The sequence below is a fragment of the Protopterus annectens genome, chromosome 6.part0 (assembly GCF_019279795.1).
Source record: "Protopterus annectens isolate FY-2018-M chromosome 6.part0, PAN1.0, whole genome shotgun sequence".
NCBI lineage: Eukaryota > Metazoa > Chordata > Ceratodontiformes > Protopteridae > Protopterus > Protopterus annectens.
In genome coordinates this window covers 1,323,289,420-1,323,306,766 of record NC_056737.1, presented here as the reverse complement: position 1 = coordinate 1,323,306,766, position 17,347 = coordinate 1,323,289,420, and the positions used below count along the sequence as shown (strand labels likewise).

Sequence of the window (17,347 nt, the reverse complement as noted above, 5' to 3'; positions counted from 1 at the left end):
TAACTATAAAAATAGAAACATTTTAATGAACCCTGAAACTACAATAACAAATCTGTTGTTTCTAGTGCACTGCACAGCTGTTTGGTATTCAGCTTTACTATTAATTTACTCCATTTTACATTTTTGTGCCTTAAGTGATGTATGACATCTTGGAAATTCATATATTAAAAGGAACTATCTTGAGAAATGCAGTATAGGTATAAACACAAAATGTATATTTATTGCTACCATGATTTCATGATTTTTACTGTAAAACTTGACATTTCAACATCAAGCAGTTTTTTCACTGTTTAGTTCACTATGCATTTTCTAATAAAATAAATATGTTATTATGTCAGTTAAAATCCTTTATAGTAATCCAGGTTTTGGGGTAATGTTGAACATGGTGATGCTGAGGGGAGGGGGTTAAACTAGGGTGCTGTACAAGGCAGAGGTGTCCCCTGTCATTGCTACTGGTATTGGAGTGGTACACAGCAGAACTGAAAGAAGTTTTAGGAGGAACTGGCTGAAGGTGGTGGTCTACTTTATATATGTTTGTAGATGATTATATCTTCCTAACAGAGAAGCTGATGGAAGTTGAAGGGGGACTGTTAGAGGACCTTAGGCATTTTGAGGAGATTTCAGGCTGAGAAGAGGTATACAGAGTTCCCATATATACTGGTTAAGCTGACATACTTAATTGTGAGAGTGGGGAATGCAGTGAACAAAAGAAAGTGAAAATGAACTGTTAAAAGACCTTGGGTGAGATACTATTGTTGCTTAGTAAATGTAAACAGTTAAATTTTGAGTTAGCAGACAAGACTGAGTTTGTAAACAGGAAATTATGTTGAAAGTTGTATATGAATCACATACCAAATGAGAGATAAAGTAAAATGGTATCCTGCAAAAAGCAGTGATAGTTTATGAGTAAGATGGAATAAGACCAAGGCTGTATAGTGAAATACTAACAGTAGAAAAACTTGGGGCTGCCATATTTCAAGGAATGTGCATATGGAATGTGAGAAGATGAGGAAGATAGAATAAGAAATGAATATGAAAGGCGGATGGCTAGAAAACAGGGGAAGGAAAAGTTGGAGAAGGCATGCTGACAGGTGTGTCAGAATATGGAAAGAAGTGAAAGGAAATATGAGAAAAACTTTGGAGGAACAAAGCATTATACTAAATTATGTTATTGCATTTTATTAACTAGATGAGTGAACTGTTTCTGGGATCCTTTTCAACTTCTGCCTCTTCTACAGGGCAGAGACACTGTAATTCATTGCAAATTCAGTGCAGATGGTTGACCAAGATCCATATTACATATCATCACAACAGCTTCTATTCATAGATAATGTAACAGTGGATTATAACATCACTCCATTTGAAGTTATAGGCTGCTGATTGCATAGGCACACAAGTATCATAGGTAATATTTACATTATGGGGGTGCTGAGTAGACGTTGTGACTTATTTATTAAATACTGTGTAACTTTGAAATATTAAGCAGAATAATCATACATAAAAATATAAAATGTATATATGAATGTATTAATAATAAAATAAATGCAATGTAGCTTTACACAGTTTATTTTCTAAGAATAAAAAATGCCATCCAGGCGGAGTGTTACAGTGGTGGAGGACTTCCCCACTCCTAGAAGGTCTGTTATTTTCCCATGCTCACCCTGTCGGGCACTATTACTTGCATAATGTGAGGAACATGGGTAATATAAGTAAAATATAAGTAAAATAAGGTTTGTAGGTATGAAAAAAGAAAATATGAGATCGAAAGAAAATGGGATCAAACGTCAGTCAGTTAACGAGAGGGAGAATGAAAAAATGTGCATGTTTAAATAGTTGCAGTTAGAGCAGTTTTCAGAGTTATCTGCAGGTCAGGAGTATGATGTGATGGGGAGGAAATGAAAGGAAGGCGATAGCACCTCTAAAAGGAATGGTTTATGTGAAAAAAAAAGAGAAAGAAGAAATTATTTACAGATGTTGTGATGAAAAAATAAGTTAGCAGCCCATGAAGAGGTTGGAAACACTTTGGAACAAAAAACTGCTAAACCAACTTATTGTGAAAAACTGAGAGAAAGTATGGAAAATGAGAAAGGTAATGCTGTTTTTTTTTTTTTTTTTTCAGTTAGGTGTATTACAGACGTATTATTTAATCATTATTAAATGCATAGGCAACATCTTGGCCTACATGGTATTTGTAAGGTGGAAGTAAATGCGAAATAATGGAGGTGAAGCAGAAAGGTTGCAGGACTTTATCATGTGATGTGAGAATGCCAGTGTGTAGGGAATGTTGGGAGATGTATAGCAGTTCTTGGAGAAGTAGGGAATACCTTGCTAGAAAGGCATTTAGTAGGGAAGGACAAGAAGAGGGATGTCAGAAGAGTGAAGAATTATGGGATTGGATTATGCATACTTCAAGGGGGATGAAATAGTCTAAATCATGGCAGCCCAGTGACTCATTTGTAAGATATCTGTCTCACAGTTCCGGGTTCAGCCCTGACCTCTGTTCAGTGGCTATGTTGTCCTTTGTGTGTTCTTTCCATATTTATGTGAGTATTCTCCAGGTTCTCTCGTTATCTCCCACCTCCAGAAATATGCTGGTCAATTGGATACACTAAATTATCCATATGTTGTATTTATCTTTGCCCCTGTGGCCTGGTTCATGGCTGAAAACAGCCCAAGAACCATCAGTTCACTTACTTGGTTAACAAATAAATTAAAACTGGGGAAGAATGGAGATTATAAGGTAGCAGGAGAAGTGCAGAAAGGGAAAGGGGGGTGAGGTGGTTCTTAAAAGAATGAGAGGAAATAATTAGCCAATTAAAAGATCTAGACTAAAGAAGGGGAGCTCAAATTGAATCTTTCTTGTTGGAACTGAGATATGATTGAGATCAAGGGGTAACAAGTGTGGAGATGATTGCTAAGTGTGTAGAAATGTTATGTTTATTAAAAAAAACGTTTAAAGGATCTTAAAGATATGCTCTGTTTAAAAAACTTCCCATGGTAATGAATATAGTGACAATAAGAAAATTATAAATTCATTACATACTATTGTGACTGAATCTGTGTTTGTATTCAAAGTGTTTAGTGTAAAAATGTTGAGTTTTACAACATGTTTAAAATGGGCTTTATTATTGTATAGGGTACTAGCAAAATGTTGCATGAGTCATTGTATTTGCTAAATAGTTTTTACAGGAATTATTAAATTATGTAAAATACCAGTTACTTAGGTATATATTGTGGCACAGGCTTAACAGAGCCACGAAAGAAGTTAATGCCTTTAAAGCTCAGTATATTTGCAAGTGCCTCTACAAAGGCAGCTAGGAATCCATGTCATGCCCAGAATTAGATATAATTTCCTAGCAGAACTGTGGGGAAGTCTCTATGATAAAGCTAGAAAGATATATGACACAGAGTGATACAAATATATGGTAATTCTATGCCAGCATAGCATGGATGCATAGCTTAATGAACATCTTAACCAATAGTATGAGACTATGGGAGGCTGAAGGTTGGGATAGATGAAAAATAAGCCACACCGCCAAATCCTCTTCTTCACCTAACAGCAAGCCCTGGTGTACCAGTTGCCACTCTTTCGCTATACCAGTAGTGCACAGCCTGTTCTGAAGTGTACACTCCCTGATGTAGAACAGGCCAAGGCCACTGGGAGGCAGATAATTACTGCTGTGTTGGATAGGATCACACACACATGCTTCTATGTATCCTGAGTTATTCAAGACTATAGAGTGACAGATGTAGGTTGAAGTCAAACAAAATGACTTACTTTTATCAGAAATAAGTACTGTTTATTAATTAGTTTATTTAAGCTTACGTGTAGAGAAAAATGAATGTGATCTATTGTATGGTTGCACTGTTTTGCAAGTGTTTTCTCTTCTGGCTATAACACAATTTGATATTCTGACCAGAGATTATACAGAGCTGACTTTGAGAAATCGAAAGATAAGTACAACGTTGTTTTGGATGAGCCTAGATTCCTGCTGGCCAAACATGCAAGCAAACAGATTAGCCAGGTAATAGCAGCAGTGACCAGGTGCTCTCCTAAGCTGCACCTTTCCTGTTGCCGTGGATGTCAACTGTAGCATCTGAGACTCTCTTAAAATAAAATGTCATGATATTTTCATCATGACATTTCTCCAGTCCTTCTCTCTTCTCCTTGTGTTTTTGCCACTCAAACTGTACAAAAACGTATAATAAGTGAGTTTGCTTTGCTCTATGTACTTTTGTACGGCCCTTATTTTAACAAGATTGGGTACATAATAAGCATTTAACATGTATGCAGGTTGTTTTTTACTATTTATAGTTAAAATATAAATGAAATGAAATGGCTTTTACACAATAAGTATGATGCCAGTTTATAACCCAGAATACTATATCACCAGGCAAATAATATGAAATAAAAAAGATAATTAATTTCTCTCACAGCACAAATATGAAGTGCAGTACTGTCTTATAGAAGACAAATTGTTGCACAGTGACTTGCCATTACAAAAGTACATTCAGCATGGCTGTGAATCTCACTACAGTGAGTGAGCTCCAGAATTACACTCTCTGCTGTTATCTCGTTTCATGTTTTTTTTTCTGTTACTCTCTGCATGGTGTGTTTCTCTGTTGACAGAAAAAATATAAGTCTAGCGCCAAGCTGTTGCTACAGCAAGGATGCAATGAGATTCTTCGACCTGACATGTTGGTTGCACTCTACAACACAGGCATGTGGAGCAAGGTAAAACTGTAGCGAACAACTGTCAGCTTGTCTAACTGCACGTCTAAACTGCATTATATTAGTTTCTCCTCAGCTACTGTTTAGTAACAGACACAGCACATCTGTTTAACATCTTACTGGTGGGATTTGATTTGTGTTGTATAATGAAATGTACATGCATATATATCACTCTTATACATGATACATTCTTGCAGTAAGTTTATTTAGCATACACTTCCCGATCTCTCATATGCAATGGAAAATTAGCATGTCAGTGCTGAACTGATTTACCTTGTACAAGAACAGCTATTAGCTATCACCAACCATAAAAGAGAGTATGTGGTATGAAATGCAACACATCAATACAGGGAACAACAAACTGAAAGTCGGTCAAAGTCCTTCAGGTAGGATGTTGAAACTATTAGTGGTAAACAGTGGTGCAGCAGTTAGCACTGTCACCTCACAGCAAGAGAGTCCCCGATTTGATTCTTGGCTGGGGTGCCTTCTGTGTGGAGTCTGGATGTCCTCCATGTGTTTGAGTGGGTTTCCTCTGGGTGCATTGCAAAGACATGCAGTAGGTGGATTGGACTGTTTCAATTGACCATAGGTTTAAGTGTGTGTGAGTGTGCACGGTATGGAAGAACAGCCATGACAGGGCTAGCCACCCGGTGGTGTGAACCATCACTGAAAATACGCATGCACACATAAGACACATACACAGACAGACATACAGACACACATGCACATACACACATGCACATACACACATGCACATACACACATGCACATGCACACATGCACATACACACATGCACATGCACACATGCACACATGCACATGCACACATGCACATGCACACAATAGTTAGTACATCAGATAAGATTCTTTTCTTTTCATAATTCTTTAGTTTTGTAAACTAATAGTGTTGGTGTGCATGTTCTGCATGCAAACTGTTTGTGTATAATTAAAATATATATAGCTGTGCATCTAAATCTTTGAAAATGTCTGTACAGGCTGCTAAGTGGTAGTATTTATTAAGCATGTACGCATATTCAAATGAACACTTCTTTTCTATCCATATTAACATTTAGCAGATATGATTGCTTGCACTGAATGATAATAGTATTGTTCCGATAAATAGCACATTCTCTGTTCAGAAATTTCTAAATGTACATCTAAAGCAAGTGTGAAAGACACTAACATTTGAAATGAATTCTCATTTACATAAACAGTATTGTTTCTTACTCAAATAACATGATTTAATGGTATTCGTTCCATCAACATATGTATTTAAATAGATGGTAAAGGCTCCAAGTAACACTGAGAAAGCAAAAAGAGTATATTCCCTTTACTGCATCAGTGAACAAAGGAAAACTATATTGTATCTTAAAATATTTTGTAATAATGCATCTCAGTCCAGATAAAATAACATATCACATGTACATAAACATTTCACCCACATCCAGTATTATATCTTAAAAGAATAAAATACAAACAAACAAATTAAGCTACCTATTGGTAAATACTGAATCTGTGACAAATGAGCCAAGGAGCAGGGTCTACTGATTCAGTACGTAATTTATATTTCATGTTGTATACTAGTTGCAAAATACAAGTATTAGCAATAAACCAGAATCTCATTAAAATTCAGTAATTGACCTTGGTAGGATATAAAAATGTCAAGGCTGATTTTCATTTAATGCAGTCATTATGATTTATACAAAATGCCCTGACTAAAATTACATATTGATGTATCTATGTTTTACTGTAATATTTACTGAATATAACACACATTAGGCACTGTATTTACAATCAGACAATTTTCTACATGTGCAAGTAGCTCAAAGTTCTATAGGGTAGACATTGAAAGTTGTAGCAATGCAAGTTTTTGTTGACTCACCATTCATCAAAAGTTAAACACTAAAATTAGGGTTGCCACCTTTTCAAATGTCCAAAGTGGGACATTTTTTGTAGAAACATGAGATTTTGCAGGACAAAACATACCAACAGCCAGTGCAAAGGACAGAACTTTACTTTTTTGACAAATTAAAAGGTTATTCTTATAGCATTTGAGTTGCTTTTGCTATTTCATATAACATTAGGTGTTTCAGATGCAAAATAACTTTTATGTAACTATTAAAGAAAACTTGGGAAATATTTTTTCTCCTAAAATCTCAGGACATTTGCCATTTTTTAGTTTTTTCCGCAGGACACAACTGTCCAAAGAGGGACTGTCCCTCACAAAGAGGGAGAGGTGGTAACCCTAATGATGAGTCAACCCCCCCCCCAAAAAAAACACACAAAATCTTTTCTGCAGGGGGGATGCCATCCTGTGTCCCCCATATGGGGGATTCCATCCCCATCCCAAAATTATAAACCAACTCAATAGTCATACAATATTTGAGATAAGGGCAAAACCCTCCACTATGACATTTTTTTAACTAAAGCCCCTCAAACACCAGTGATTCTATGAAGCGTAGGTAAGGCCCAGATTCACTATTCATTTTATATCCTTCCTGGCAAAAAATCATGTTATTGAGTCATTTTAATGCCTGATCAGATAATTAACATGTAATCAATGTGTTTTTGCATTGTTAAACTGGCTGTAAGCAGCACCAATTATGTAATACAAAATGTTACAAATTTTACTTCACTTGTGCATTAAGCTGATTTTCTGCTTTGATTACCTTTTTCATTTTTTATTAGTGGAAATACAGAGAGGACTACGAAAGAGAAAAAGACAAATACACAACAGTCCTGGACACTCCTGAAAACCAGCGAACTCACAAGGCCAGCAAACAGATAAGTGATGTGAGTTCAATGCATACATTAAGTAGACATTTATCAGTAGGCATGCTTAATTTTATCTAGATACATATTGTCATTTTCCTGCAACTTTTGTTGTTATCCAAGGGCTGTGTGATATGACTGAATGTCTAAAGTCAGAAATTATCCATAAACCATAGTTTCTAAGATAAATGCTATAAAAAGTATAATGGTAAGCAGCTTTGTTAGTTACATTTAGTACTGTTTGTTTGAGAAAACAAATAATTAAAATATTATTTATAGTATTAAAAGTGTTAGTTTAATGGCAAATCTTCCAAATGTGGTATTTTTTTTCTTTTAACCACCTGCATGATATCATTCACATACTATCAACATTGTACTTGCAATTAACTTTAAGTATCCAGCAATGTTTATGTGACTGGCACTTTAGAACAGTTGTGACATTTGCCACTAGTAGTGCTAGTGTTGCCAAGATCAGGACTGAGGTAGGGACTCTCCTTCCCTCCTGTTGTCCATGAACACGTTGTGGGAGTTTTTTTTTTTTTTTTTGTAATGGAAGAAAACCAGGAAGATGAGCCTTACTCAGAAATGGCAGACCTGGTATAAAACTTGTGCACCATTTCACTTATTGCCATCCTAATGGAGGCAGTTTCAGGTTTTGTTTAGAGATTTTATCACCTGCATTGCATCACTTAAAGAATCATAGTTAGAATACTATTAAACTTGATATTTGCAGTTAGTGGTTATGAGAGGTTGTAAAATTCTCTTAGGTCAGAGAAAGAACAACCAGGTAGACATAGGATGGCAGGGCAAGATATTTTAGAAGGTTCTTTCTGCCATGTCTGCTACCATTTGCGATACTGTAATGAGTGTGTTACTTTTCAACTTTTCAAACAAGTAGACAATGCCTTTGTTATTTTTTGTAGCAGCTTGGAAAAAGTCATAAAAATGGACACATTCAGTTAACATACTTATATATTAAGCACTCTATCTTTTCAGTATGACAAAAATACTTTCTTGTTCAAACATGGTGAATTATTGTCTCATAAAATACTTGTCTGTTTACAGATCATTTACAAGCTGGAATACAACCAGAACAAAGCCAAAGGTTACACCATGGTTCATGATACTCCAACATTGTTACACATGCGTGCAGTCAAGGACAAAATCAGTCTGGTAAGTATCTTTTCCTGGATACCTGCAATAAAATGATGTAAACCTAAGTATGTTGCAGTATTAAGATGATTCATTGTTGGCAAGTAACCTTTCAAACTTATACTGTTTATACAAGAATCCTTAGAGCTATAAATGCATTCTAATGATTCTGTGCATGATAATGTTGAAAAGATAATGCATAATTATGAATGCTAATATTTCACTGGGAACCATGTACCCCAGGTGTGCACCAAGATAGCCCTAACACTGGAGAAGGTGAAACCATGTACATTGCTTATATTTTATGCCTCATTCACTTCTGAAAATAAAATTCTAAAGTTAAATATATTTGAGAATCCCTCTTGCCTAATTAGGGACTGCTTTTGTCTCCAAAACCATTTTATGTCTCGTTGCTTCTGGAAATATTGGAACCAAAATCCTGAGTATCAGGATTGTATCTTTAGATGGGTTTGCTATTGTTATTTCGAATGGCAAAACATTTGCCGTTCAAAATAATAAAAAGTTAAACCGAAACCAAACTTTTCAAACGTACACAATGTCACCCCAAATGATCGACACATTTGAGTCAACATTGTCGCTGAAAATGTCACGTGATAGCCGTATAGGAGCTGATATAAATCAAACTCCTATACGACATAACACGTTTTTGCAGGGGGGCAAGCCCCCTGCACCCCCCTGTGGGGGCTGTGCCCCCGACACCCCCTGCTACTAATATATTCCAACTCCAAGATCGCATTACAGTGGGGATATGGATGAATTTCCAATCACTACTGTACCGCAATCTCTGTAAATATAGTCAAACTCACTTATGTGAATGCAGTACTGCATTCGCATAAGTGTATTTGACTAACCAATACACTTTACATTTTGTGCATGACATTCTGATTTTGGCAGCATAACTGCCGACAGAATGTCGTTCGCACAAATGATAGTAAACCCCTTAGATGTTGTAGATCTTGGTCCACCTCTCAATTAAGACAAATTTTGATCTGCACAAAAGATCAGTGCTTCTTCAGTTTCCATGTGTTATAGTGAGACATACCTAAGATTGTCTGTGAGACTTTAAGGAGTTTTTTTAAGGGGGGGGGGTAGTCATGACCAAAGGAATAACAGAACATAACACAAATCTATACATAAAATAATGCATCACCACATATATAGTGAAACAGTAGAAGAATCAGATTGCTTTTACAAGCGTACTAATTGCAGTTACAAAATAGACCACAATTTCCACATCCTTTTCTTTTCCTCCCCTTTTTTACAGACTCTGCATTGCAGGGTCATTTATCCTCAGCACAACTTTCTTTTTTATCATGCTTTTCATTGGGTTTTACAAATCATTTCAAAACTGTAATGCTTTAGTGACACCTGAGTATGTTTGGTCTATAGGAGGGGCAAACATTAAGTGCCACAGTCTGGCCACAGCAACCCCCAGTGTAACATATCAGCTTGGGAAGGAGGGAAATGGATGGGAGTAGAGCAGCACCAGTTTACCCCATTGCCCCACTCCTGTGGTTTCAATTGTCACACCTCATACTAAGAATATTACACCATCTCCGCAATATGATTGTCACATCACACATCCTGTTAAAACATAGTTATAAAGGGGATAGTGTAAGAGTGTTTAAAGCTAAAAGATAGAAGGACCTTAATCAGATATTCATGAAAAAAGTGTTTTCTTTTTTTTTAACTGGATGAGTGCATTGTGCCACAGAAGGCATGGAACAGAAGACAAAAATCAGGAGGGGGGCAGTTGCTTAAGGGGCTAACCTCAACAATTTAACAGATACGATATGCTGATAGGAAGCCTTCTGTTCTCATTGCTTTATGTTTGTATATTTTGTGAGCTAATGTATGCATAAAAAAGGTAGGTAGTGTAAGGCACAAATGTGAAGAACTGCACATTATTTTGCTTTATGCTAACTTGTTCTGATATAGAATAGGAAAGCCTTTGACAATATACCATAGTGAGTTTTTTGCCATTTTGTCTTCAAATGAGTCAGTTCTGTCTAACAACAAGCAGTAAAATTTGATGCAAAGTATGAAATAAGAGTTAATCTTTACAGTCAGGGAGATATGGTATGAGTATTGTTGTACTACTGGGAACAGGTACATGGAGTTAGTAGAACTCAGGAAGTAGGCTGGGAAATAGAGACAAATCTTTAAGGCTTTGCATTTCTGCTGTGAAATGAAGTCCAGTCAGTATGGTAATACATTTGCATACATGTAATGCCAGCGTTGTGAGGCCATAATGACTAGGAAGGGAAACATTGAGGTTTCTGTGTGTTCCTACCCTTACCTGATCCCAGCCTCAAACCTTTGTTTCCTAGTAACATTCTTCCAGCAAAATGAAAATTTCTAACATGTCTAACAACCTTGTAACTTCTTTATAATAAATGGTAAAGTTAGTAAATTCACCAGCAGACATAAATGGAGACAACACAGCCAAGAAATCTATGGTGATTCCATGATTGTAGCAAATTCTTTACACATCATTGCAGAATTCCAAGTCAGTAGGTAAGGGTCAGTAATGAGTGAATAAAGGACATTTCAGTTATTTATCCATGGTATAAGAATTCATATAGAGGCAGAAATGACCAAACCTTAAAATTCTGCCAAGCAGAAATAAACAGTCATAACCAAACACAAAAGCACAGCTGGACATAGCTCTCCCCCATCCCCAAAGTTTGGTGGTGCAGTCATGAGAGAAATACTATAACAGGATTTAATTCTTGTGGCTTAAGACAGAAAAGTTCAGTCATGTACCTGTGCTGGCCATGATACCTGCATCCAGGACGCACACTACAGGACATGTTTGAACACATAAACTGCAACATTTCTAATTATATCATTAGTATATTGTTCTTAGCAATGCGATTAATTTAACATTACAGTCTTAAAAGTGATTTATTTTTCTCTTTTTTTCTTTTAGCTGAAATACAAAGAACTGTATGAAAAGAATAAGGCAAACTGCAATTTGTTACCCGATGCAGTTGAAATCAAAACCGCCAAAGAAGCCTACAAGGCAATCAGTAATGTAAGTTTAGTTTAGATTTCTTTGTTCATATTTATTACTTTTGACAACTGTTATACTTTGAAAAGCATGCATCCATTTTATTATTGTCTTGCTTCTTAAGAATGTCAATTAATATAGGGGGTTGGGGTTGGTATAATGGTTAAGGTGTTTACCTCACAGTCACTAGGTACAAAGCTTAATTCACACCCTTGAAAGGGAAATTGGCTAGGCTTAAAAAGGCAGCTAGCCTCATGTTTGCCTATGAACTTAAGATGTTAATATATATATATATATATATATATATATATATATATATATATATATGTATATTATTTTGATAAATTGCAAATACAATATCTGTTTCACATTTACCCCCATGTGAGTTCATCTGTTGCATTACATTCTTTTCCAGCTTGATTACAAGAAGAAGTATGAAGCAACCAAAGCTAAATGGCAATGGACTGTTGACAGACCAGATTTCATTAACAACCAGAGGGCAACCCTGCAGCAGAGTGACGTAAGTTTGAGTTATCCGTCTAGACGTCATGCTTTGAAATAGTTTTATCTTCAACTTTAAAGCAAAACATTTCTTGATAGGTTAAGTGTCACTAGTAAATACAGTCTATATGGATAAAGGGTAGTATCTCATACGATGCCAGACATTGTAAGATAAGAAAAGGAATATGGAGACTGGTAAGTCACTAACCATCTAACCATGCATTTATGTGGTGATCATTTACATCAAAACTAATTTTGCCAGGGCATGACAAGAGAAAAAATAATTATTGAATCAGTCCTCACTATTTTTGAAAAGGCTATTCAAAATGTCCTAAAAATTATTTGCTATCCTTGTCATCTCAGCAAAGCTTTAGCTTAAGCTGTAGAACAATCAGTAAAATGTCAAATTTAAAAAGAAAAAGTTTTGAAATATATAGTTTAGAATAAGGTATCTACTACTACAGCAGAAATCATTCTGCCACACTGTGGAGTAACCAGAAAGGCTAAATAATTTCACAGAATTCCCATTTTGCATGCTACAGACACTTTGTATTAACTGTTATTTTCTGTGCAGATCTTGTTCTGCAATATTTTACTATTAATGTAAACATTTTTAATACTTTCTAAAACATATAAACAAAGTTGTGTCTTTTTTCTACAGTTTGAATACAAGTGGGACAGAGAACATCTGAAAGGCTGTAAACTCTCTGTCACTGATGACAAGAACACTGTGTTGGCCTTGAAGAATGCCATAATGGCTAGTGATGTAAGTATAATATTGCACCACCTTGAAGTTTTACTGCTAACTTAAAGACTGACCAATGAATAACTCCCAGTAAGGATGCCATAATGGCTGATGTGAGTATAACCTTGCACCACCTTACAGTTTTATTGCTAACTTAAACACCTATCAATGAAGGTGGGAATTTGTTGCATATTCGTTTTTATTCTAGAATATACATTTAACAGTTAGTGTGAACATAAAAAGGCAGTGTGTGTGTTCACTATGTATTTTTAAATTTTGTATTAAGGTAAAGGATCCAGGCATTTGTGAAAATGCTGAGTTTATTGCATTTCCATGTAAGATCTAACTTAATCAGAAATATTTAGGCTAAATTGTTACTGATGAACCTGTCCTTTATGTTTCATATTATGAGAGAGAGAATACTTTGAATGAATGAGAGGTTACTCAAGGCCTTGTTTCATGACCTTTGGACTAAAAGCAAATGTGCTGTCATGATGTGGTAACATAATGCTTTTCCTATTTTATATAACCTGAATGTAAACCTCCACAACTTGCTTTAATGTGTAATGCTTACCAGCAACCACCACCAGATGATATGCAGTGAACACATGTAGGTCTTGCTAAAATCAGTACTTGGGGAGAAGTACTTCATAAAAAAGCATTGTCTATCTGATAATTAATCAGGCTTCTTGCAAGTTCATATTTCTTAAAGTTTTATCTTGGAATTGATATTGTTGCTGTTAATACTTGCATAAGTATGTATTATTTTTATGTTTTATAGCTAAAGTACAAAGAGAAACATGAGAAAGAAAGAGGCATCTATCAGGCCGTACCTGACACACCACAAATCCTCCATGCTAAGTCTGTCAGCAGCTTGGTCTCCGAGGTAACAGTGATTCCAACATTTCTTTTCAATAAGCAAGCAGTAAGATGTGATCTTGAGTGAATAAGATAGATCAGATATTTTTTGCAAGTCATAAGACTATTCCATACTACAAAAAATAAATTTCAGTCTAAAACTTAGTTACAGAGAGGGCCACAAAATTGTTACCTTGTTTGTTTACAGAGAACATTAAGATATTATCCATTTGTGTACAAGAAGTCTTGCTGAAAACATGGCAAAACAGCAAGCAAACTAGGGAATTAAAAAAAATAAATAAACATTTTGCACTGGTGACAAATGTAATTTTTTTTCAATGAGTCCCCATCCATGCTTTGGTAATTTCAGACCCTGTGCATGTCAAATAAAACACTTCACAGGAACACTGGTGCAACTAAAATATGTGCACTTTCAAAGGGAACTTGGGGGGGGGGGTCTGTTATCCTTTGTTAGAATGTATATATATATATATATATATATATTTTTTTTTTTAAATAAAACAGGGTAATAACATGAATTAAGATACAAGGAGAACTGAAATGTTTGAAAACTAGAAAACAGACAAAAGTTAGACTTATTTAAGAAGTATATCCCCTAACAAATTAATCAGTCTGCCTCTCTTCAGCCTAGCATCTGAATTACCGTTGTTTTACTGCTGTATAAAGATGAGAGAAGATCTAGTCAACATGATTACATCACACGTATGTTTTCCTCCAGCCTAAATAGTTAGTGCGGTCTCAGAAATGTGGAGTTTTGGCACAGATAAAATGCAGCAGGGAAGACTCATTTAATGTCTGGTTTATAGGCTTACATTTTATGCTAAGTAATCACGCATTTATTAAATGTTTAACTCATAGCATAGAGTTAAACTTAACAGACAAGCTGTATAACCCAGAAATAATTTGTTCTAATGATAAACAATTGCTTGATTGTTCACAACAGACAAAATTAATGTGTTTTGAAAAAGTGTTTGTTTTTCTTGTGCAAAAAAAACTCGTGTTTGCCTTTTCTAGAAGCAGTGGTAACCTATGGTGTGCTTATCATAAGCAGTGGGAGGGGGGTTTGCCCTTCCATAAAAGACTAATTTGAGATAAATGTTCATTCATGATCTTCAGATATCAAATTGGTTGATTTGTGGCAGAATGTTCATTGTTTTTGGAGACACATTTAAGCTTTGTTGGTTTTATTTGCAGTAAATGTCTGTGGATCTATATCTCTTACAGACTGTTCACTTTTATGCAATGCTTCATTGTACACTATAAGGGCATCCTATGGTATGCAGAGGATGTCTCAGCTGGTTGAAGACTGCCATGATATAAGAGGCAGTAGTTGTGAAGGAATTTTCTGATGATGATGATACAAGATGATTTGTAGTCAGACTCTAAAAGTGCTTTTATGAGGAGCACGGAAGTGCTTCTATTGCTGCACCCCATGCCTTAGCTAGAAAAAGAAACCCTCTGCTGTACGATGTGGAATACATGGATAATTGCTTTTATTCTCTTACAAGACATAGCACAGCGACTGCATTTATCAAGAAACAGTTCAGTACCACACTGAAATGTTAGTCCATAGATGAAGTGACAGTATCCAGCCTAATAATAGTCAAAATCTAGCAAATAAGAAAATAACAATAATTAAATGATAAGTGCTTTAGTGCTTACTGCATGGCGTATCTAGCATTTTTGTGAATTAATTTAGCATCTTGTTAAGAAAATATTTTGGGACAAAAAAAGTACTTTATATCATCTAACAAGTAAGGTCTTTGTCTAAATTTCCTCTGCAGAACAAATACAAAGCTCGTGTAAAGAAGGAACTTCCACATGGAGCTTTCACAACTTTGCCTGAGACCCGAGAAACATCACATATCAAGGAAGTATCCAAGCTTCTGAGCGGGGTAAGATACTAATTACTAATCACGAAAAGCTAATCAGTTAAAAAGTGAAAAACACAAATGCCATTTCTTTAATGTCTAGCTGAGTTTTATATGCTATTACCTTACTGTATTCAAGGTTTCATACATTTCCTTTTTGGGACTAGAATGTTAAAATTTTACTTCATACATAGATTCTGGTTATTTCAGGTTGCTATATTCTATTTTACAAAAGGGAGACTTAACACACAAGACTTGCACTTTAGGCCTGAAGGTCTGATATCACAGGACATGTTAAGTGTGCTGTTACATGAATGCAGAGTCATATCTAAAATCAAGCAGGGTCTAACCTAAGTTGTATTTTTTCCCACTCAAAGCAATCTACTCAGAATTCTCTGTTTGCAATACTTTTCTTTGAAATACCCATGTTCGCTGGTTATATTATATATGTATAGTTTTGCATTCATTTTGGAGTAACTTAGAGCTGTAAGGATAGTCTATCACCTTAGTTTCGGGGGGGGGGGTCCTTGAATCCATTGAGTTGCCAGAGATGACCAATAAAGATGCCAGAGTAGCCTTGCCTTGACAGGTAACAGGCTCCTCTGTAGAGTAGCAGGCATATTAGGATTTTCTTCATCTCTTGTAACACCACCAGCTAGGATGTCATGACCAAAACAGAATTTATGACAGTTAGTTGTCCAAATGAAGAAGGAGACTGTTTCATGAAGAGTTTAACCCAGCTCAGATGTGTGGCATAGAGGGATAAATCTTTATCACCCATGCAAACCCAGTTCAAATAGTGTCTCAGCCAATGGAAGAGCAAGGCAGAGAAGGATGTGATGAGTGTTTGAGGCTAGTTCACCCAACATGGACAGAGAGAGAGAGAGAGAGAGAGAGAGAGAGGGTGTCCCAGTTTGTCAGTCACCACCAAGAAGCAGATGTTTGCAACTTGCTGAAATGATCTGGACCAGGAACGTGGGTTTGATGCTTTCAAGCTAGTTATGGTGGGAAAGCACTGGCATGCACTGACTGGGCATTGCAGACCACCACCCCCCCCCCCCATGAAAATGTGAGTGTTCATACCAGCCAGTATCGGTGGGGTTAAAGCCTAAATAGAAATACAATTATTACTTACATTGTCAGATACCAGTGAATGTACCAACAACCTCCATAGTTAGCTTTACATCAACCCTCTTCCCAATTGGTTCTCACCTCATGCTGAGAGTTTCCCAGTGGTGGGAGAATGACCAGGTGTGAAACCATTTAAATGGAGGATAATGTAGCCAGGTACATAGGGAAAAAACACTTAGAAAAAAAAAAATGAATGCTCTAACCCATCCTAGAAGAAGTTTCATTAAATACTACCCAGCACTGCAAAATGGGCAGATATTTTCAGATGAAACATTTTCACTTCTGTCAAGTTATCAAGAGCCAGAGAATCTAATTAAATCCCTGTGGTTAACTTTTAAACCACTGCCACCTTTAACTCTTTACATATGATTTTTTTCCCATGTTGTTTGTCATATTTTATGCATAATATGTAGCTTTAATCAATTAAATGAATAAATATGTTATCTCTGATAAACTCAAAAACGTCAATTAATAACATTATTGCCTGAATCTTGGTGTATATTCTGTAAGGCCAATGCAAAACAATTTCA

The 17,347-nt window shown here is 35.9% G+C and overlaps 1 protein-coding gene across 13 annotated transcripts in view; it reads left to right on the top strand.

The window, feature by feature from the left end:
* NEB (nebulin) overlaps positions 1-17,347 on the top strand; it is a 619,289-nt gene that overhangs the window by 451,514 nt on the left and 150,428 nt on the right. For all 13 annotated transcript variants that reach the window (XM_044074886.1, XM_044074893.1, XM_044074887.1 and 10 more), the window contains 8 exons: positions 4,631-4,735; positions 7,421-7,525; positions 8,570-8,677; positions 11,610-11,714; positions 12,106-12,210; positions 12,853-12,957; positions 13,718-13,822; positions 15,600-15,710. In XM_044074886.1, the coding sequence (XP_043930821.1) occupies positions 4,631-4,735; positions 7,421-7,525; positions 8,570-8,677; positions 11,610-11,714; positions 12,106-12,210; positions 12,853-12,957; positions 13,718-13,822; positions 15,600-15,710 (849 nt within the window). The remainder of the gene's footprint in view (positions 1-4,630; positions 4,736-7,420; positions 7,526-8,569; positions 8,678-11,609; positions 11,715-12,105; positions 12,211-12,852; positions 12,958-13,717; positions 13,823-15,599; positions 15,711-17,347) is intronic.